Genomic DNA, 22,305 nt, shown 5'->3' with positions numbered 1-22,305 from the left:
AGTTGGGATTCAGACCCCGTTCTAGCAAGAGCCCGTGTTACCTGGACCACCCTAGATGGGACTTAGTACCTTGAAGAGTATTAAGATGGAAGGTGCTGTGGTGACATCCACAAGGAGGCAACACATGCACCTCTGGAGGGAGAATTGGAAATCTGGGATTCCAGTGCACACATGGCCCCAGATGATGCCAGGCAACCCTGCAGCCCGGATCCCTCGTGCGTCAGTGCGTTTGCAGTATTGAACAAGATCTTTTTGTTTTCCAAAAGCTTCAAAGTATTTTATGTCTACAACATATTAACTGGGTTGTAACTCTGGGAGTCATTCCAGGCCCACCAAGATCACATATATTATGTGACTGCAATGTTGAAGAGATCACATATATTATGTTTGCAATATTGAAGAGATCCAAGGTCTCTTCCAGCCCCAAATTAAGTAACAGTGAAGGCTGGGCAAAGTATATGAATGATGGACTGTGGTTGATGCATACCTTTACTTTTTGCCCAATGTTCTTGCAATTTTTAGTAACTGAATTGTAGTACTTTTTAGGTAAAAGATAATTCAAAGATTCTCTTTTTCTCTTCAGTGCCTCCTGTGTTATTATTAAAGTTCTTTTTTTTGTTTTTTTAATTCAGCCGGAATAAGTTAAAATTTAGCCTCTGGTGTTGCCAGAACTTCTTAAAACATGCTTAATAAACTACTCCAGCAATTTTTTTTTTTTTTTTTTTTTTTTTTTGCTAAAAATGATTTGCAGCCCTATGTGTTTAGTGGGTTTTGGAGAGAGCAGAAACATGCAATTGTTTTGGTGTCCAAATCATATTTGGACTGCAGATCAGGACCTATAAAGGAGATATACTATGGGCTGGTAAAATGGTAATTAACTAAAATTGAGAACTTTAGATATCTTTTCCACTTATTTCAGATACATAACATATATGATCCTGGTGGGCCTGGACTGACTCCCAGAGTTACAACCCAGTTAATAGTTCATAGACATAAAATACTTTGAAGCTTTTGGAAAACGTGTATTTATTACTTCTGAGTCCTCCCTGTGACATGACAGAATATTATCCACAGGCTAGAATGGCTATGAACAGTGCTTAATACACATTTCCTGGGCCATGCATTTATTTTATCACCTGTCGTTCTCCGTTGTTGGTGGTGGTGGTGGTGGTGGTGGTGGTGGTGCTGGTTCTTGCCTTAAGATAACTTATCTTGAAGTTGAAGTGAAAAGGGCTGTGAGGAGTAAACCACAGAACATTAAAACATGAAGTGTGTTTTAGCCTGCTCTTTTGTGTTCTTCTGTGTATTTCTGGTGTATTTCTGTGTATTTCTGGTGTACTTCTGTGTATTTCCGGTTGCAGCTGAGTTCTTTTTTGTGTTGCTGTGGTTAATATTTATTGAGCTTCTGCTATGAGCCAGATACCAGACTTCATGCTTCACCGACAATACTGGATGATAGGTGGGAGAGGTGAAAAGCTGATACCCAGGGTGCTCTTTGATAGTCCTAAGTATTATTACAATCTTAAATATTGTTAAGCTATGATTAGACTGAAATTCAAGAGAAAATACTGTTTGAAGCAGAGTTTAAGGTTTTCTATTCAGGTAAAGTGATAGAAATTTGAGACCAAGGAGGATACAGTTCAATTCTGGAAGCCTCCCCAGGTCTCTGGGTACATCCTCAAAGCTAGATTGCAGTATCTAACCAGACCTAGTGAGCATGGTGGAGACCATCTCCTAAGAGCTCAGCCCCACAAGCTATTAGGGCACAACCTGGAATCAGACTCTTCTAGTAACCAGGAGGTGACCCAACACACTCCCTAATTTATAGATGAGACCGAGGTCCTGAGAAGTGAGAGTGTGCCAGATGTGCTGTAGCAGGGTAGAAGCAGAACTGGGATGCAACCTCGGGCTACTTTTGGCTAGACTCAACACGGAAACATTTTTAAAATGTATGTGTGTGTGTGTGTGTGTGTGTGTGTATGTGTTTGTGTGTGGTTTTAACACTCAAGTATTTTCTGTTATGTGGCTGCCAGGAAAGGGTGGGGAAGCCAGTTTTTAAGGGCATTCATACTTTTCCTTGAAACACCCGATTGCAGCTTGATCCTCCACCATCTGTTCTGTGAGCCACAGAGAAAAGACCTGACCAAGAAGATTTATTTGCTTAGACGAAGAGCAATGCCCTCTAATTTAAATTTCACATCTTTTACTGCTGTGGCTTTAAGCCACTGTGGAAAAAAGTTGTAATTCCCTACCTCCCTAGTCATGTATAGGTAGCTCCACCATCCAGATAAATCAGGATAGCAAACAATTATTCTGGGTTTCCTAGTACTAGATGCCCCTCTACATACATGATGGGGGTCACATCCCAATAAACCCATGGTGAACTGAAAACATTGTAAGTTGAAAATGCGTTTAATACACGGTAGAATATGCGTTGTTTGCCCTCTTGATTGCATGGCTGACTGGGAGCTGTGGCTCGCTGCCACTGCAAGAGAGTATCCTACCACGTATCACTAGCCTGGGAAAGTTCAAAATTCAAAATTCGCAGCACGATTTTAACTGAATGCATATAGCTTTCCACTATCATAAAGTTGAGAAATCATAAATTGAACTATTGTTAGTTGGGTACTCTCTATATGAGAATGTGTCCTAGGGGGTAGGGCTTCCAAAATTAAACAGACCACTGCCTTTGAGGCATTTTCATCTGACTGATCTAACCCCCATGTTGCATGATGAATGTGGTGGTGTTTCAGTACTTGAAGATGAAGAAATTGGCTCAGAGTGGTTCAGGAGCCTGTTTTTAGTCACACAGCAAAGAGCAAAGCTGAGATCCATGCCTAGACCTGCCTGTATCTAAAACTGTGCTCTTAACTACTGTGCTAGTTTTGATTCCAACTCTTAGAATAGAGCTAAAATATATCTGGGCGTAATCCATTTTGATGTGCATTTAAACTGCTGGGATTGACTTGTTTGGACTGAGCTCTTCGAGGCTGGGTGGTGACAACTTTGCTGACCACTGCTGGCCAGTTAATGCTGCATCAAGGTGTCCCCATCATGCTCCTGGGTTGGTGCTTGCCCCCTGCTTCTTGTTGGAAAGGGACCCCAAGCCGAAGAGTGGAGCTAGTTGGAGCAGCTGTTAGAGCAGCCTAGCGATGCTCCTGTATTCCCCTCTCAGACTGCCCCTTGCAGTGTGTCCCTCTCACTGCCATCTAAAGTCATTTACCAGTCCATCCCAAGTCCCTTTGGACACACTTTTGGAGATGAGGAGGGACTTGGCATGTGTGTTCTGAAGTGAGCTGTGTTTCCATAGCAATCAAGGAGACCAAAGAGGCATTGGAGAACATGAACAGCACCTTGAAGAGCTTGCATCAACAAAGTACACAGCTTAGCAGCAGTCTGACCAGCGTGAAAACTAGCCTGCGGGCATCTCTCAATGACCCTCTGTGCTCGGTGCGTCCATCAAGTGAAACCTGCAACAGCATCAGATTGTCTCTAAGCCAGCTGAATAGCAACCCCGAACTGAGGCAGGTGAGCAGGCTTGAGCTTGCCATGGTCAAGGGCTGCATGCTGGGGACTGCCGGGCAGGGCTAAGCGTGGGTGACCTATCCAGTGCATGGTGGCCTGACTTGGAGAACAGTTAGCCCCTGGCCTCTGTCAGCCTTCTTGAGTCATTTGATCACCATATTGGAATGACCACAGCAGGAGCAAAGGAGTAAAAGGGAACCGCTTCATGAGAGTTCTCTGCCATTGAATGAAACATATCAGAATTAATTCAGCTTTACAAAGAAAAAAGGAAACAGAATATATTCATGTAGACCTTTAAGAATTAAAAAAATTTTAAATGATGTGCCTAGTCTGTTAGCCATGTATGCTGCAATAGAAGAAAATCCCATTTTCCCAAAGAAAAGATTTTTTAAAAAGAATTTGGAACAACTTGGATTACGTGAACAACTTGGATTACGTGAAGTTCTGAGATATAGGTTAAATGACCATGTCTATTAATGATGTCTAACTTATTTAGTTACATACACTCCTCACTTTTTTTGAGATGGAGTGTCACTCTGTTGCCCAGGCTGGAGTGCAGTGGCACGATCTCAGCTCACTGCAACCTCCAACCTCTCGTGTTCAAGTGATTCTCTTGCCTCAGCCTCCTGAGTAGCTGAGATTACAGGCACCCGCCACCATGCCTGGCTAATTTTCGTATTTTTAGTAGAGACGGGGTTACGCCATGTTGGCCAGGCTGGTCTCAAACTCCCGACCTCAAGTGATCTGCCTGCCTCAGCCTCCCGAAGTGCTGGGATTACAGGCATGAGCCACCACGCCCGGACACCTCACATTTTGTATAAAATAACATTTTAGTATAGATACATTTTTCTCACTTTTACATTTCATTCCATTGTTTTTCAGACATTTCACCTGCAACATCTGTGTCTGGATATCACTATAATCATTTTTGATTGAACAGTTTTTTAGAGCTTAGTTGCAGCTGAGTTGTTTGAGATAGATCCTTTTGGGGGGGCACTATTTATTTTTAATATGTATCAAACATGTGGAAAACTTGCAAGATGAATGCATGGATCCTTGTTTACACCCTTTGGCCACATTCTTCAAGGGTCACCATTTTGCACCATTTGCTTTATCATATTTTATCCGTTTGTCTGTCTGTTCATATCATTTAATATATACATGCATAAAATAATATGCATTTTGTTCTTTTCTCAAAAGGTAAGTTGGGGATAAGTTGTAGACATCATCATGACTTTTTACCCCTAAATATTTTATTGTCCTTCCTAACTTTACATAATCATTATATAATGATCAAAATTAGGATAATATTGACCCAGACACTACCATTTAATCCACAGTGTCCATTCAAATGTTGATCTTTCCAAAAATGCCTTTTATAACTATCTTCTCTTTTTCCAGTCCCGGGTCCAGGCCAGGATCACACGTTGTCATTTATTGTCATGTCTCTTTCATTCCTGTTAATCTGGAACAGTTTCTAAGTGTGTCTTTTCTTTTGTGACACAGACATTTTTGAACAGGCCATTTACTTTGTAAAATGTCTTCAGTTTAGGGTTGTTTGATGTTTTCTTGGGATTAAAGTTACTCATATTTGCCAGGGAAATATCGCGGTAGTGATATTATGTTCTTGGACATCATGTGAGACGCATATGATGTTTGTCCCAGTATTGGTAGGAGCTGGAGCACTTCAAATCCGTGTATAATGCTGTAAGTGGAAAAACTATTCCAGATTACTCACTAATATAACCACTGACTACATTGCTTTTAAAAAGTGACTTTAAAAATGTTGTTTACAATTTTATTGAACCATCTTTAGTATTTGAAATTGTGAAGTCATATATATTACATTTGTGTTACATTTCTTTGCCTCTTTTTTTTAGCTGATTACAGCAAGAGACCTCCAGACATCAAAAAATTAGTGCTTGTCAAGGAGGGTCTGAGCTGTGTTTTTCCCAAATAAAACTCTATTGTTCAAAAGAAACTGCGATTGTACCCTATAGTATAGACGCTTTGGGACTTGGATATACAATGACTTCTTTCTTCATGAGGAATTGTTTTGAAGATAACAACCTTGTCTTATATTTTGTTTTATAAATTTTCAGCTTCCACCTGTGGATGCAGAACTTGACAACGTTAATAAAGTTCTTAGGACAGATTTGGATGGCCTGGTCCAACAGGTATGCTTTTGGAAAAAATACAATCACTGATTTTATATCATTTTAAAGGGTGGACTAGTACATAAGAAAATAGGAAACAGCAAAAAAGCAGTGAAATTCTAGAGAAAGGTTGCCAAGAAGGGTGATAACTATTATCTTCCAGGCAATTGTGTTCATCATTCTAGTTCCCAGAATTTTTGTTAAGCATCTATGATGTGTAAAGTGGCATGCTAAGACCATGAGAGATCAAGAAGAACATGAACTCTGCTTTCCTAGGCCTCAGAATTTAGTGGGTGTAACACTGAACACCACAATGATTCTAATACAAAATGCTGTCCCCCTCTGCCAGTGAGTCAGCTATACTGGTTTTCTTTTTGCTGTTACCCACCTTCACGCATTTGCACATGCTCTTCCCTCTGCTTGGCACTCTCTTCTTTTCCCCCCTCTTAGTAGCCTAACTACTTAAGTTTTTGTTTTGTTTTGTTTTGTTTTTTGAGATCGAATCCCCCTCTGTCGCCCAGGATGGAGTACAGTGGTGCGATCTTGGCTCACCACAACCTCTGCCTCCCGGGTTCAAGCGATTCTCCTGCCTCAGCCTGTTGAGTATCTGGGATTACAGCTGTGCGCCACCATGCCTGGCTGAGTTTTGTATTTTTAGTGGAGATGAGGTTTCACCATGTTGGCCAGGCTGGCCTCGAACTTCTGACCTCAAGTGATCTGCCCCCCTTGGCCTTACAAAGTGCTGGGATTACAGGCATGAGCCACCGCACCCGGCCGCTATTTAGTTTTTTAACCTTCATATATCACCTTCTTCTTCTTCTTCTTTTTTTTTTTTTTTTTTGGAGATGGAGTCTTGCCCTATTGCCCAGGCTGGAGTGCAGTGGCATGATCTTAGGTCACTGCAACCTCTGCCTCCCAAGTTCAAGCGATTCTCATGCCTCAGCATCCCGAGTAGCTGGGATTACAGGCACGTGCCACCACACCTGCTAATTTTTGTATTTTTAGTAGAGATAGGGTTTTGCCGTGTTGGCCAGGCTAGTCTCGAATTCCTGACCTCAGGTGATCCACCCGCCTCGGCCTCCCAAAGTGCTGGAATTACAGGCATGAGCCATCACGCCCAGTCCATATATCACCTTCTTAACAGGCCTTTCCTGGGCTTCTTGACTAGGTCAAACCCTTTTTAATACATTCTTGCAGCATTGGAAATATTCTCTGTTAATTTCCTCATAACTGTAATTATTTCTTTAATGTCTCCCTTCCCACCACTGGACTGTAAACCCCCAAAAAGGCAGGGACAGCATTGGTCTGGAATTCCCTGATTTCCCCAGTAGCTTGCCAAATCTTGCTGTTTATTCAACCAGTAGATACTGAGTATGCAATAAATATTTCTTTTTGGATTATGGTTCAGTAGAGTGCCTGGGCCTATGGAAAAATGAGAGAGTAATTTTATTCTTGACTCTGTCTTTTAGTATGGATGTAAAAAGTCTCAAATCTCTATTAACCCATTTATGCCTAGTGTTCCATCACTGGAATGCTAAGCTTGTGGGAGTTATTTATATCCTACTGCCAAATGTCATCATCAGGTTCTGATTTTTCACAAAAAATATTTGCAACCTTCAGCATAAATGGATTAAACACCTGTCTACATGTGTTTACCAGACACTTACTGACAAAGTAAGTGGTCCCTTAAACAAGTTATTCAAAATTTCTTGGTCTTTGCACTCTGGTGTTACTTCATTTGTTAAAGAAGGCATTGAACCGGGAGATCTGTAAGACACCTTCTAGCTGTGAAACCCCCCATGACGTCTGCAAGTCCAGACACAGATGAATGTCAAGGAGTCAGGCACATAGAAAACCAACACAAGCACTGGTGTGCTGAGTAGCTTAGTCTCCTTGGAGGAAATGGAAGTCATGGATGTTCATTTTGTGACATCTGATGTAGCTAGGCTAAGGTGGAAACTGGCTGGCACCATAAATCTTATGAAGGTTGAAAGTGCTGTACTTTTCCCTGGCAGACGGCTAAGCACACCAGCAGACAGTGAAGAAACACCCACTAAACCTCTTCCAGAGGAAAGGCTGGATGTTTAGTTGAATTATTTGGAAATAATGATATTTCCCTCTCATGGGGGTTTTAGCCCCAAAGCCCTATCGCTTGGCACGGTTGTTTTTTGTTTTTGTTTTATCCTCACCATAGTTGTATCCTCTGTAAGCCATGCTTTAGGACATTTTTTTTTTTTCGGTTAGACTATATCTCTAATTTTATTTTTAATTAGAAAGTAAGATTCTGTTTTTAGAAATTCACTTTCTGTCTGCCCGTGGGATATTGTACCGATCAGGGTCTCTTAACTGCAGCACTGCTGACACTGTGCATGGCTGTTAGCGGTGGGGGCTCTCCTGTGCGTGGTAGGGTATTTATTAGCATCCTTGGCCTCTCCCCACACAATCCCAGCAGCACCCCACAACTATGATAACCAAAATGTCTCCAGACTTTGCCAAACATACCCCAGTTGAGAACAAAATTTCTCCCAGTTGAGAACCACTGGTATAGATGTATGTACTCATAATAGTACCTAGGCTCTGTGTAAATATGTTGATTTTAAAATTATGGGGACCCCCTATATGAAAAACTTCTAACACGATCTTTGATTGAGATAACTTAAAGACAATGCTCTCTAAAGGGGATTTTTTTAGACTCTTAATGACCATATAATGATCATTTCACTCTTAAGATGAATGTTATATTTTTATTTTGCCTCTCTACTCGTACTAAGTTGCAAAATGAGTGACTAATCAACTAGTCTTCAAGTTAACTGTGTACCTCCTTTTATTTTGAAATATTTTTCAGGGCTATCAATCCCTTAATGATATACCTGACAGAGTACAACGCCAAACCACAACTGTCGTAGCAGGTGAGATTCACAGTTTGAGGTGATTTTGTGCTTGGAAGGTCAGTACAGAGAAATGTGTTGCCAAGTATTGCGTTGTTCTTTTCCTCTTAAAAAAACAGTTTCTCATTAAAACCGTCAAAACTAAATGAATATCAGAGCTTTACAATTGTGTCATTCGGAGATTTAAAAATAAGAACAAACCTGTTATTGAACACTGATAAACATCATCCAGCCCAGCCGGCAGCTGCCACACGGTTGACAGCCACAGTGTGATCCAGGTCCCCAGAGTGTGCGCCTTCAGATCTTACAGCAGCCACAGTTTGGAAACTCATTCTGATTTTCACTGAAGAGAAAAACTGTAGATTATTGTATTTTATAAACAAACTTAAAATCAAACTTTTTTCTTTTTTTTTTTTTTTTGAAATGGAGTCTCGATCTGTCGCCCAGGCTGGAGTGCAGTGGCGCAATCTCGGCTCACTGCAAGCTCTGCCTCCCGGGTTCACGCCATTCTCTTGCCTCAGCCTCCCGAGTAGCTGGGGCTACAGGTGCCCACCACCACACCCGGTTAATTTTTTTGTATTTTTAGTAGAGATGGGGTTTCACTGTGTTAGCCAGGATGGTCTCGATCTCCTGACCTCGTGATCCGCCCGCCTCGGCCTCCCAAAGTGCTGGGATTATAGGCGTGAGCCACCGTGCCTGGCCAAAATAAAACTTTTTAAAGGAATACTGTGTAAAAGTTTTTATTTTGTCTATTAGGAAGATTTTAATCTGTCCACTGATGCTGAGGCAATAGTATTTTAGGCTCCTAAGGTTGCTTACAATTTTGGAGAGACAGAATCAATGTAGAGAGGATTCTACCCAAATTACTGAATCATGCTGTATTTGGATTATGGGATTTGGGGTGAACGTACAGAGGGAGAGAATGCAGTGGAAGCAGTTCTTTGTGCAAGGATAGAGACAAACCTGGATTAGTTTGCTTGGAGAAGAAATCTCTGGGCTGGGCGCAGTGGCTCACGCCTGCAATCCCAGCACTTTGGGAGGCCAAGGCGGGTAGGTCACCTGAGGTCAGGAGTCCGAGATCAGCCTGGCCAACATGGTGAAATCCCATTTCTACTAAAAATACAAAAATTAGCCAGGTATGGTGGTGCACCCCTATAACCCCAGCTACTCGGGAGGCTGAGGCAGGAGAATCACTTGAACCCAGGAGGAGGAGGTTGCAGTGAGCCGAGATCGCGCCACTGCACTCCAGCCTGGGTGACTCTCTCTCAAAAAAAAACAAAAACAAACAAAAAAGAACAGAAAAGAAAAGAAATCCCTGAGGCTATGTAAAGCTATCTTCTATTTCTTTTAAAAATCATTTTAGTGCTGCTTTAAACTGTTGAGTAAGTGGTTTTAAAATATTATGTTAGAGATACTTGATTATTTTTCCCTAATAGTGTTTTTTTGACCCATGAAGAGTTTGAGTAAAAAAGTGTTTTATCTTGCTACATAACACTTTAGATGTTTTGTGGGTTTGCTTTTGCATAATATAAGATTCTACTTTAAAATATTACGATATTACCGACAGGGTTCAGACTTTCATGTGCTAACCTGTGAAGGCTGATGCATGCTGTACGTCTGACAGCCACCAGCTCATTAATCTCTGTGTTTAATTTTTTGGTTTCCCCTCTCTGGACCTCTCCTGCCCGTACATGCAGCCCTTCCTTGTAAGTCTGACACAGCAAATTGTGCTGCGTGCATTGAGTGCGGCCCATGGGGCGTGGTACCATTGCCTGAGCACAAGCCAGTGTTTTCCTAGAGCCAGGCCAGTGCTGCTCTGTCAGCCTGGACAGCAGGTGTTTAGTTTCATGTCCTTTGCTCTCGTGTTTAGGTTGTCTCATCCCAACCTGAACAAATTATTTAGTGCCAACTCTGTGCCAGGCTCTGCCAGGCAATGGGCTGTGAGATGCATAAGCCATGAGTTCTGCTTGTCCTTTAGCCAGCCATGTGTACACAAACTTGTTGTCACACTCTGGCACCATGACCAGGTTTGTGTCAGGGAAACAAGGTGAGGAGAGGCTAGTGGGAGGCTGCCTGGAAAAGGGAACATCGAGAGAGGTTTGAAGAGGGTATATGCCAAGAGAGGACACCAGCCACATAGAGAGTCACCAGAGCAGCAAAGTCACAGAGCCATGTTGAGTGTGAGGGCAAGCCAGGCTGAGAAGCAGGCAGGGGCCCTAGGAGCTGCTCCTAGAACTTGGGAAGGCTGCATTCCCCATCTCTCTAAATCTCAGAAGTAACCAAGAGACCCACTGAGTCATTTTTGGCCAAGGATCCTCAGGTATTTTCACACGCGAGCCATTTGGAGAAGGCAATGAGCCCCCAAGGAGTAACAGTCCTTTCTTAACGAGTCACATCCAAACACCTGACACTCTGTTGCTTGCTTCTGTGTCTTTGATTTCTAGATGTCATAGCTATGTGAAAAACAAACTTTAAGAAAGTTTCCAGGGCCGGGTGTGGTGGCTCACTGCTATAATCCCAGCACTTTGGGAGGCTGAGGCAGGAGGATATCTTGAGCCCAGGAGCAACATGGTGAGATTCCATCTCCCCATCTCTACAAAAAGTAAAATCATAAAAAATTAGCTGAACATGGTGGTACACACCTGTAGTCCTAGCTAATTGGGAGGCTGAGGTGGGAGGATCCTTGAGCCCAGGAAGTTGAGGCTGCAGTGAGCCATGATCGTGCCACTGCACTCCAGCCTGGGCAATACAGAGAGATCCTGTCTCAAAAAGAAAACAAAAAGTTTCTCGCCATTTTTATGTGATTACGTTTTGGACCAAGCTACCATTCTATTCTCTACCTGAAGTTCACCGGGAGCCTCAGGATAATATTTTGAGAACTGCTAATCTTGTCTCTCTGCTGCTGGAAAGAGATTTACCTCTCTTGCAGGATCAGTGGACTTTTAACTGATTAGTATGTTCTTAGTATGTCCGTGTCAAGGATCACTTGGATACAGCCACCTTCAGAGCTCATGTGAGCATTGGTTCAGGTGAAATCCTGCACCCCAGGTGAGTTGATTTTAGGACCTGTTGTGACAGACACTCTCCAGAAAACTGGTTTTCTTTGAACTTAACTCCTGTCTGAGAAATTACGACTGAGCAAAAGAAACTGGCCACTGAGACTACTATTGGTTTTTGCATGGAAAAGACACAGACGTACTTCCTAAGACGTCTCAATTTGTATCAGTCAGGTAAAATTTTAACAAAAATATCACCCAGAGTCACTTGTGTTTTTCTGTTTGTTTGTTTGTTTGTATTTTTAAATGGGCCTTGAGAATTACTCTATTCCTGAAGACTTTTTTTTTTTTTTTTTTTTTTTTTTTTTGAGAGCGAGTCTTGCTGTGTCACCCAGGCTGGAGTACAATGGCACAATCTTGGCTCACTGAAACCTCTGCCTCCCAGGTTCAAGTGATTCTTCTGCCTCAGTCTCCCGAGTTACAGGCATGCACCACCACAACTGGGTAATTTTTGTATTTTTAGTAGAGATGGGGTTTTCCATGTTGGTCAGGCTGGTCTTGAACTTCTGACCTCAGGTGATCTTCCCACCTCAGACTCCCAAAGTGCTGGGATTACAGGTGTGAGCCACTGTGCCCGGCCCTGAATACCATTTCTTAGAGGGAGAAATTATTATTATTATTTAATTATTTTCCCAAAAGCATGTAAGGGGGACTTTAGAGTCAGATACACCCGAATTTCAATCCCATTACCAGAGCTTTCTTTAAAAGACCCATGGGCAATTAATTGAATCTCTGTGGGCCTCCGGGTGGCTGTTAGTAAAATGGGGAATGAGAATCTCTACCTCAGTGAAATAGATGAGTTACTATTTATAAAAGTTCCTGGCACATAGTCTGCACACCATGCATTTGAATCACTTGATCTATTTTAAGTAAAGTAAGTGGAAGAAGGAAACTGGCTTGACTTCAGTACCATCTCATTAAAGTCAGTGCTCACAGCTTGCTGTTGTGTTAAGTAATTGCTTTTCGATGCTCTTGGCTATATTCATGCTTATTGTCAAATCTTATCATATTTTAAACACATATATAACATGAGAAAAACTAAAGGTGGTTCAGGCTTTTCTGTTTGGTTCCAAAACAAAGTTTCTATTTCCTCCATGTTTGCAAATGCATAACAAAGGTATCTTTGTTTTCAGGTATCAAAAGGGTCTTGAATTCCATTGGTTCAGATATCGACAATGTAACTCAGCGTCTTCCTATTCAGGATATACTCTCAGAATTCTCTCTTTATGTTAATAACACTGAAAGTTACATCCACAGAAATTTACCTACATTGGAAGAGTATGATTCATACTGGTGAGTGTCTCCTTGGAGCTGGTGAACTACGAGAGTGAACTTTGTAGAGAACGAGATAAAAATCTGACATTAGCACCAGGATAATCTTATGAGTACAAATTGTACAAGGAGGCCATGACCTGATATATGTTAACCCCAGTTTATGTTCGTTAAAAAAGTTGAAGTGCTTGCTTAGACCAGGCAGCACATATACTAAAATTGGAACAATGCAGAGAAGGTTCGCATGACTCCTGTGTACAGATGATATGCAAATTTGTAAAGCAGTCCACGTTTATTTTTAAGTTGACGACTGGACCTTCGTAAGCCAAATACTTGGTAATTTGCAACTTTGATGTCATTAGTGGTTTCTGGAATACTAGTTATAATGATCAAACCAGGCATGTAATGAGATTTTAAAGCTTAAAAGTAATTAAGAAGGATATCTGGGAAATATTCTTTTCTATTTTATAAACCAATATAAACGCTGGTTTATAAAATAAATATGCAGAGGTTGGTTCTTACTGAAAGAGCATCCTTTTCATAGCTGTGCCTTGAAACCAGTGAATTGCTCCTAGAGCTTAGGTGAGTGGCTGTGGTGCCCACTGGTTGTCCCATTAGAAAATGTGAGTGGTGGGGTTTGGCCTGGGGTGAGGGTGGTGGACATCCCAGCCAGAGCCCTGGGGAGGGAAGGACTTGGAGGCTCAAGAAATTTAGAGGATCATCTATTATGTAAGATGCACTTCTCTCTCTGAAGAGCTCGGCCACCCTTCATATCTCCCAAGCCCATGGGGAGTCCGGAGACTCATTCTCATGTGGATTATTTCTTATACAAGATCACAAGATACGTAATTAAAATTATAGCAGTTGCTGCCTTTTAAGGGACAGTTTCAGTGTGCCCACCAAGCACTTTCTGCACATTTCTTTTAATACTCACAAAAATCCCCTGGCCTGTGTTCCATTTACAACCCTGTTTTATAGACAAGGAGATGGGCTCAGGGAAGTGAAGTGACTTCCTTAAGGCCAGCTAGCATACGGCAGAGGTAGGTTTTGAAGCTCCATCTGGCTCTGCTTTTTATCATCGCCCCACAAACAACAAGCTCCAGGGAGCACCTGCCATGATTCCCTTGTGGGGCTAGGCCACCCCAGCAAGTCTCAGAATAAACAGAAGGCAGACCCTTTCTCAGTGAACTTATAATCTCATTAGAGATCAGAGCTTCACCAACGAGAAAGAATAGTACCATTACCTGTCTACCTGACTGCTATCCATCTCCCTTCCTTTTCCCCCTGCCCTGACACCATGAGCTTATCTTAAAAAGAAAATTAACTAAGCAGATGCTCCTTTAACTCTAAAAGTTTTCTGAGGCCAGCCTCCATGGCTTATTTAATTTTGTGCCCTCACTGTCTGGAACAAACCTCCCCAGAATGGCTGCCTGTGGCTATTACTATAATTACTGAGATTGCTCTTAATTGAATGAAAAGCTTCAGTGGTGACTCTTGTCAAGAGGCACCAAGCAGAAGTAAATTCTTTGTTTTTTAGTGTCTTAAATGTTGGGAAGCATTACTACCCTTGAATGCCTCTTGCTGCCGGGAAAGGTTGTTCTACCTTCTGGGAATGCCAGTAAGGCCTAATTGAGGATCCATTATCCTAAAATGTCTCGCAGGACCATTATGAAATTGAGATTTGCATTCTGCAGGCATTTGATTTAGGATGCTCATAAAATTCTAAATACCCCATGCATCTGCCACGTAATCTGGTTCAGTAAAGAACACAGTGGCCCCAAATATTTCTGCAACCACAAAATATTTTAGAAAAAGGCCAGGGAAAAGAATCCAGTATTTCTTTATCTGTAGTCTAATCATGATCTAGCCATATGCCTTCATTATTATAATAGGCACTTAGAACATCAGAGACCTTAAAAGAACATAAAAATCTTAAGGGTGTTTTCATCAGTAGCCTTGGAGAAGCTCAGCGTGCCGTGCTTATGAACCCTGTGTGACAACCGTGGGAATCAAGGCAAAGGAAGGAAGCATGACCAATGACCCGTGACCACCAAGAACAATGCAAACCTAGAATCAAAATAAAAGTTTCTCCGCTGGTTGAATTGGAAGACAAAAGGTGTGAAGGGATCTTTTCACTCAACATTATTGTCCTCTGATGAATTGATAGAAGACTCTGATTTTAGAAGCCAAGAATAACTCATCTGCTCCAGCCTTAGTCCAGCAGTTTTTGTGTTACGGTGGCCTCACCTGTGTCATGTATACTAACAGTGTGCTTGCCTCTCCAGGTGGCTGGGTGGCCTGGTTATCTGCTCTCTGCTGACCCTCATCGTGATTTTTTACTACCTGGGCTTACTGTGTGGCGTGTGCGGCTATGACAGGCATGCCACCCCGACCACCCGAGGCTGTGTCTCCAACACTGGAGGTGTCTTCCTCATGGTGTGAGTGTCTGCTCCTCTCTGTCACGTGGGGGTGGGAATGCAGGAGAGAGACTGGGTGCTGACTCTGGTGTTACACGAACCCGGTGCCCTCTGGGCCACGTACGCGGGGTTGCAGCTCCCAAGTCGCGAGGAAGAGAGAGCTTGCTGTGATTGGACCTTCCTTGATTTGGGTACTTTTGTCAAGTATAAACATTTAAAAAACAAACAACAACAACAACAACAACAAAACTAAATTAGTTGCATTTCGATAGACCAGCTTAAGCACACTATTTATATATGGCAGGCTCCTTTTAAAAGCAGCTAGGCTTGCTTTCTTGATTTCAATTGTTCCTTCTTTTTATTCATTCATTCATTCATTCATTTGTTCACTCACCAGAGGCTGAGCCAATCTCTTGTGGGATAGCAGTATTGGTCAGCAGTATTGCTAGCTTGAAACTCTAGAAACTTGATTTAGAACTAAGGCTGCCAAGGCAGAACCCTTAGGATTTAGACAAGTAGCCTAGATTAGGCATGAGAACAGGTGTGAGGCAGCAGGGAGAGGTATGCCTGCGGCAGAAGACTGGAGTGACTGTCCCTGCTTTAAAGACATTCACCTCCAAGTTCGTGTCTTTGAAAAACCTTTGACTCTATGGGTACAACAAAGCATAGCAGGCATGAGCCAGGTGCAACTGGAGCCAGAGCCAGAAATGTAAGCTAGGATGTGGTGTAATGGCTTTGAATGCTCTGCAGAGACAGACCTGTGTGGGTTCTAAATCAATATTCTCTTTTTGATAAGATCATGAAGAATCAGCAGTAGGGAGTGAGATGGGGCTCGAGATCAGTGGTTAAGGTTTGAAACAGTTCCTTTGGGGAGCGAAGAACCAAAACTTGAGTCGTGTTCTCTCATTTATCGACTTAAGTCACTAGCATGGGGCTGTGAGTGAGCGTGCTGGAGAGCAGGTGCTGTGCGTTAATTTGATTAATTTGTTTTTTAAAACTTCGGGTCTTCAAACCAAATTTTCACACACACACACACACACACACAACAAACAAACAAACAAAAAACTTTGGGTCACTGGAACAATAAATCAGGCTTTTTATAAGCTATGATTCTAAATCCTTTCCCTACAATAATTAGGCTCCAGTATGGTATAGGCCTTTACTAACAAGAGTCTTAAAATCACCTTAGAGCTAATGACCTGAGGTCTACCAGGTCTGGACAAAGAACTCCACACAAAGAGAAGCCTAGATGCTCGCAGGCCAAAGCTTAAGAAATTATATTTGTCCAGGCACGATGGCTCACGCCTGTAATCCCAACACTTTGGGAGGCCGAGACAGGCAGATCACTTGAGGCCAGGAGTTCGAGACCAGCCTGACCAACATGGCGAAACCCCATGTCTACTAAAAATACAAAAATTAGCTGGGCATGGTGGTGCACACCTGTAATCCCAGCTACTTGGGAGGCTGAGGCACGAGAATCGCCTGAACCCAGGAGGCAAAGGTTACAGTGAGCCGAGATCGTGCCAACTGTACTCCAACCTGGGTGACAGAGTGAGTCTCTGTCAAAAAAAAAAAAAAAAAAAGAAAGAGAAAGAAAGGAAGGAAGGAAAGAAAGAAAGAGAAAGAAATTAGCTGCAGGTACCTCTGGACAGAGAAGAAAAAAAGGAGAAATCACATCCATAAGGAAAAATGAATTTGTCTTCCCTTCTTGTTCAAATATACACAGATACACAAAAATACATTAAACAGAAGATTATTAGGTTGGTGTAAAAGTAATTGCAGTTTTTGCCATTACTTTTAATGTTTAATTGATTTCAAGTTTAATGTTACAAATTTAACAACCCTGATACTTGGTTGTTTGTCAGTGTTTTGGTGGGGTGTGTGTATATACATATATTTCCATCTTTTTTAACTACTTGAAAGGTAGGGTAAATTGCTCTGAAAAATGGTGCACCCCTCATCGAAATTTTATTCACACTTTTTAAAGGGATACAACCAAAAATGTGATATCTAGCTTCAAAGAAAGAAAAAATAAAACAGAGAAATCATCAACAAATTAATGGAGGCTAAAAGCTACCTTAGTTTAGATATACTAATTCTATAGACATGGAGACCTGTGGTATGGAGGCCATCAGATTCATCTCAGCAGCAGGAAGAAGGCTGGTAACGGTCAGATGTTGTTCGATTCATTTCAAGGAGTCTGCAGACTTAGGGTGGCTATGATTTCTTTATTGTTAAATGCCACCAGTCAGCATGGCACGCTTTGCTGTGCTTGGCAGAATTCTCTACTTCTTGAGGTATCTGGTAAACAACTGGATAATTGCAAAAGGAGGAGATGATACAAGCGTCATCAGTCTAATCAGACTAATTAGAAGAATGCAGTTTCTTTTTTTAAAACTGTTTACTTGCTTGTAGAAACCAGAAAGAGTATGTGTAGTTTTGCTGCAACCAAAACACCACCTGCTCTTTAAAAATGGTGACACCATCCCATCAAGAGTATGGTCTCTTTCAAAAGCAAGCAGGAATTCTTACCTCCCAAAAGGATACCAGTGAAAGATCTGGAAGGAGGAAATTCAGAGAGCCCTGGCTCTGCTTTGATCTTTTATCTTCAGAGGGTCCCAGAAGCATTTTATTTTAATTTTATTTCCTTGGAGACAGTCTCGCTTTGTTGCCCAGACTGGTTTTGAATTCCTGGTCTCAAGAGATCCTCCGGCCTCAGCCTCCCAATGTGTTGGGATTACAGGTGTGAGCGGCTACCCCTGGCCCCAGGAGCATTTTAGCAGCTGAATAGGATGCAGTGGTGAATGTATTATCTGTTGCAGGGGGCGTAGGAGGCCTCTCCAGAGATAAGGAGATCTAACAGAGGCACAAGCATCTCTTGATTTGAAGCCCATCATAAAACTTCCCATTTTAGGTATTGACAACAATGCCAGGAGCAGCCACAGGTATCACAAACTGGGCACATTCCTATGGCTGGTGGCAGTTTCTGAGGTTACGGAAAGCAGTTTATCAGGCTATATAGCAAGGGCTGTAAAAAGACCATGATGCTCTTTGCCCAATAATTTCCATTTTGGGGAATCTAGGTGAAGGAAGTAGGCCAAACTGTGAAGAAGTCACCATGAAGAGGAAGGTGTTTGTGCAGTATTAGTTATGATAGTGAAGCGCTGGAAACAGCCTACATGTCCAGCTGTAGAAGAGTGGCCAAGTGAGTTATGAAATATCACGCGTGGAAGATCACTTGGCCCCTGAAGTGATAACTAGGTGACTGTCCTGATTTGTTGACAAAAGTTTCTAAGATAATGCATTTGAAAGGGGGTCAGAAAATGATGCATGTATTATCCTAACTGTGCAAATCAGGGGTTAGTCAGCAAGCTTTTCCCAAGAAGGGCCAAGTAATAAATATTTTAGTTTCTGCTGGCCACACACAGTCTTTGTTGCATATTCTTGTTCTTTTTCACCTTCTTTTGCTCTTTCATCTTACTCTTATTCTCCTCCTCCTCTTCCTCGTTTTCAATATTTTCAGTACACATTAGCCATTATCTCACTAACCTTAGAAAAACAGACCTTGGGCAGTGGTTCCCCTGCCCCTGATCTAGGAATGTGCATATTTAGAAAAGAAAGGCTGGAGATAGTGACTGTATGCGATTTAGAGTAAGAGTCATGGTGCTCCTTTTAGACAACTGTCTTGGTTTTTATGAGTTGTTTAACTCCAACACACAGACACACATGCTCAGTCAGGGATCCTGGCGTGGCCCTCACTCACGTCTTCTTTGTGCTCTCCCAGACTCAGAAGCCTTGTAGGTCAGAGAAAGGCTGACCTAGGCCTTTCCAGTGAACATTACTTGCTATTTATTTTAGTGAAGATACACAAATATTGTAATTATGGCTTTGGCATCTGCAGCCAAAGTGGAGAATCGTGCCCTTAGGAGGGGATGCTGTGGTGATTGCGAGCATCAGACCACACCCTTCTGAGGCTCCTTCCTAGTGTGCACAGTGATGGTATTTGATTTGGCAACTGCACCTAGATGAATTTAAGAGTTTGTTCTCTTTCTGTGTCTACACCTAGACAGCTAAGCACTGCTAGAGAAAAGCTACACACCGGGTACATTGGGTATCCCTACAAACTTAGGATCTCCTGTCTCAAATGGACCTGCCATAGTCTGACAAATCTTTTCTTTCATTTCTTTTGTTTTCTTCCTTCCCTTTCTCTTTTTTTTTCTTTTTGGACACCCCCCACACTTTCCTGCAACAGTCTTTTCACTCTGTTACATCCATCTTCCTCTACTTCACCCCTCTCTCAGCAGATGGCTTTACCTCCTTCTCAGAGAAGACAGAAGCCATCATGCAACTTCCCATCATCAAACTTCCAAACACACCTGCTGTCGAACACATCTGTCCCTTCTCTGCCGTGCCAGAAGCAGAGGGATTCCTCCCCTCTCAAGCTGATCCCGCCAGCTGTATTCTCAATCCCATTCCTTTCCCTGATCCTGATAAAATGGATCATCCCCTTTCTTTTCCATGTCTTTATTCTCTTCCTGTGTCCTTGACTTTCACTCAACACTTAACCAGGCTCCGTTCTCTCCCTTCTTCAGAAATAAAAGCAGAAACGCTTTATCCACATTGCCTCTTCCCTATAGCTCTCCTTCCCCCACACAGGCTCTCAGAGGAGTGATCTGTGCTTGCTGCCTGTGCCCTCCTCTCCTGCTGACTCCCCGATCCACTCCAATTTGTTTCCTCCCCCATCACTGCACTTGTTTCAAGTTGGCAGTGACCTCTCTGTGCAATGCAGACAGCACATCGGTTGGTGACAGCCGACCATTCCTTCCTCCTGCAAACACTCCTTTTGTCCCCTAGGTGGCAGCACACCCACATAGTTGCCTTCCTACTTCTCTGCCTCATCATCTTGGTCTGGTTTGCTGGCCCTCCTTCCACCACCTGTCTTTGTTGAAGTCTTCCAGACCCAGCCCTAGGCTGCTTCTCTCTCCAAGCCAGCCCTGCGGATAAATGACCATGGCTAAGCTGCTGGCTCCCTAACGTACATCCGAAATCCAGATATCTGAGCTCCAAACATACTGACTCCTACACAGTCTTTCCACTCAATGTCTCTCTGGCAACAAGACCAACATCCAGCCCATCTTCTCTTTCCTTCCAGAGCATCAGCGCTCCCTGGCACTGCCCTTGGAGCCCTTCCTTGCCTCTACCTCTCGTGTCCAGCGCTTTCCGAGTCCTGCTGCCTCCTATATTATGCCTCCTGTGTGTCCTATATTACGTCTCCATCATCCACCAACTCTCCACTAATCCTGCCCCCTTAGGCCACCCTCATGGGCCATGATAACAGCCTCTGCAATGATGTCCCATCCACGTTGGCACCTGTCCAGTCCATCCTTTACACTGTGCCAAGAGTGCTCTTGTTCAGAGAGAAGTCGGGTTGTGCTCCTTCTGTGCTTTCAGCCCCTTATTGGCCACCCCTCATGGGTCCCCAGGCCCCTATACAGTACATCTCTGCCTGCCCTGGAGCTGTCCCTCCCCAGGTCCCCAGGCACCTATCCAGTGATCCCCCGCCTGCCCTGGAGCTGCCCCTCCCCAGGTCCCCAGGCCTATCCAGTGCACCCTCACCTGTCCTGGAGCTGCCCCTCCCCGGGTCCCCAAGCCCTGTGTCACTCCTAGGTGGGCTGATCTGTTTCACCTGAATAACACTGAAGACCCCCAGGTCTATTTTATAGAGTATAGGTAGATTTAGTAAGTATCAATAGGTAATATTGAAATCATTCTTTGTTGAATTACTAACTTTATATTTTTTTCCAGTGGAGTTGGATTAAGTTTCCTCTTTTGCTGGATATTGATGATCATTGTGGTTCTTACCTTTGTCTTTGGTGCAAATGTGGAAAAATTGATCTGTGAACCTTACACGAGCAAGGAATTATTCCGGGTAAATATGATTTTCTACCCATTATGAAAAGACTTGAACAGAAACTTGGATTTCTCCATATATTGTGTGTTACTTTAAGAGCAGTGCAAACATATAAGCAGTTTGATTTAAATTCAGTAAATTTCTTGAAATTATTAAATTCAGTAAATTTTCAAATATTCAATAAATTCAATAGCTCCTTTCTATTTGTAAGAGAAAAAAAAATATGGGAGCGTCCTTATTTTCTGATCATAAGCGAAATCAGGGCCAGGAGTTAAAGTCCTGCCGCTCCATGTGGATTGCAGTATTTGGGGAGAAAAGAATTTTCCTCAGCAGCAGTTTCCAAATGTGGCTGGGAACATCAGAAGATCAGTTCTCAGGTTCCTCCCACACACCCTGGGAGATTCCCAGATGACAGAGGTGTCCACACAGATGAGCCCTAAATTTGAAGGGAAAGAGATTGATAAGCGGATGACTTGTGGCAGAGGGCTGACCTGGCAGACGTCTAGTGGTGCCACCGGGAAATGAATTCAAGCTTCGCTTTCTCCCTCTCAGTCCAACTCCCACAGACTCCGGGGGGCCAGTTGGCAGTTTTACTTTCTTCATTAATGAGGAAATTTTGTTCTAAGTGTCTGGCTTCTAATTTTGGCTTTTCTGTGTTTTTTTTTTCTCCAGATTCTGATTTTTAAAATATATTTCTATTTCACTCTTTCATTGTATATACATTTTTCTGCCTAAGATCTGTTATGAAACCCCGTGAATACTGTTGTCACAGTATTTTAGTTATTTCATTGGTCGAGGGAGATTAAGTTGAGATCACCAGCAGGTCAAATGATCTCCATTTGGCCTTTTGATAAAAGAAAGACATCAAGCCAGGCATCATTATCTCCTGTAGAGTGTTGAATCATTCAAAGATAATTTTTCTTAAGTACGGGATATTTCAAAACCATTTCTGCTTCTCAAGCGCATACACAGTCATGCACTGATTTGCCCATCTTAAATATGTATGGTGCAGAGGCAGAGAGTGTGTAAATTTTTTTTTTTTTTAAGATGGAGTCTCACTCTGTCACCCAGGCTGGAGTG

The 22,305-nt window shown here is 42.6% G+C and overlaps 1 protein-coding gene, 1 long non-coding RNA gene and 1 other non-coding gene across 37 annotated transcripts in view; 2 read left to right on the top strand and 1 right to left on the bottom strand.

Moving 5' to 3' along the window:
• The window catches only part of PROM1 (prominin 1), a 111,337-nt gene that overhangs the window by 60,364 nt on the left and 28,668 nt on the right, over positions 1–22,305 (top strand). For all 33 annotated transcript variants that reach the window (XM_054553727.2, XM_054553745.2, XM_002814617.6 and 30 more), the window contains 6 exons: positions 3,311–3,528; positions 5,628–5,702; positions 8,527–8,590; positions 12,759–12,918; positions 15,183–15,335; positions 21,120–21,243. In XM_054553727.2, the coding sequence (XP_054409702.2) occupies positions 3,311–3,528; positions 5,628–5,702; positions 8,527–8,590; positions 12,759–12,918; positions 15,183–15,335; positions 21,120–21,243 (794 nt within the window). The remainder of the gene's footprint in view (positions 1–3,310; positions 3,529–5,627; positions 5,703–8,526; positions 8,591–12,758; positions 12,919–15,182; positions 15,336–21,119; positions 21,244–22,305) is intronic.
• The window catches only part of LOC129058919 (uncharacterized), a 61,191-nt gene continuing 39,992 nt past the window's right edge, over positions 1,107–22,305 (bottom strand). Inside the window, exons 5-6 of one of the 3 annotated variants that reach the window (XR_008524362.2) lie at positions 8,771–8,912; positions 1,107–1,233 (exon numbers count right to left, since the gene is read on the bottom strand). This is a non-coding gene — a long non-coding RNA (uncharacterized LOC129058919). Of the gene's footprint in view, positions 1,234–4,933; positions 5,231–8,770; positions 8,913–21,295; positions 21,662–22,305 lie in introns of those variants that run through there. The other 2 variants (XR_008524364.2, XR_008524363.2) reach the window with 2 other exon arrangements.
• Positions 13,082–13,193, top strand: LOC112133226 (U6 spliceosomal RNA). Its single transcript, XR_002914908.3, has one exon. It is a non-coding gene; the product is annotated as a U6 spliceosomal RNA (small nuclear RNA).

This window comes from Pongo abelii, chromosome 3, assembly GCF_028885655.2.
Source record: "Pongo abelii isolate AG06213 chromosome 3, NHGRI_mPonAbe1-v2.0_pri, whole genome shotgun sequence".
Lineage (NCBI taxonomy): Eukaryota > Metazoa > Chordata > Mammalia > Primates > Hominidae > Pongo > Pongo abelii.
This window is presented reverse-complemented; position numbering and strand designations above follow the sequence as displayed.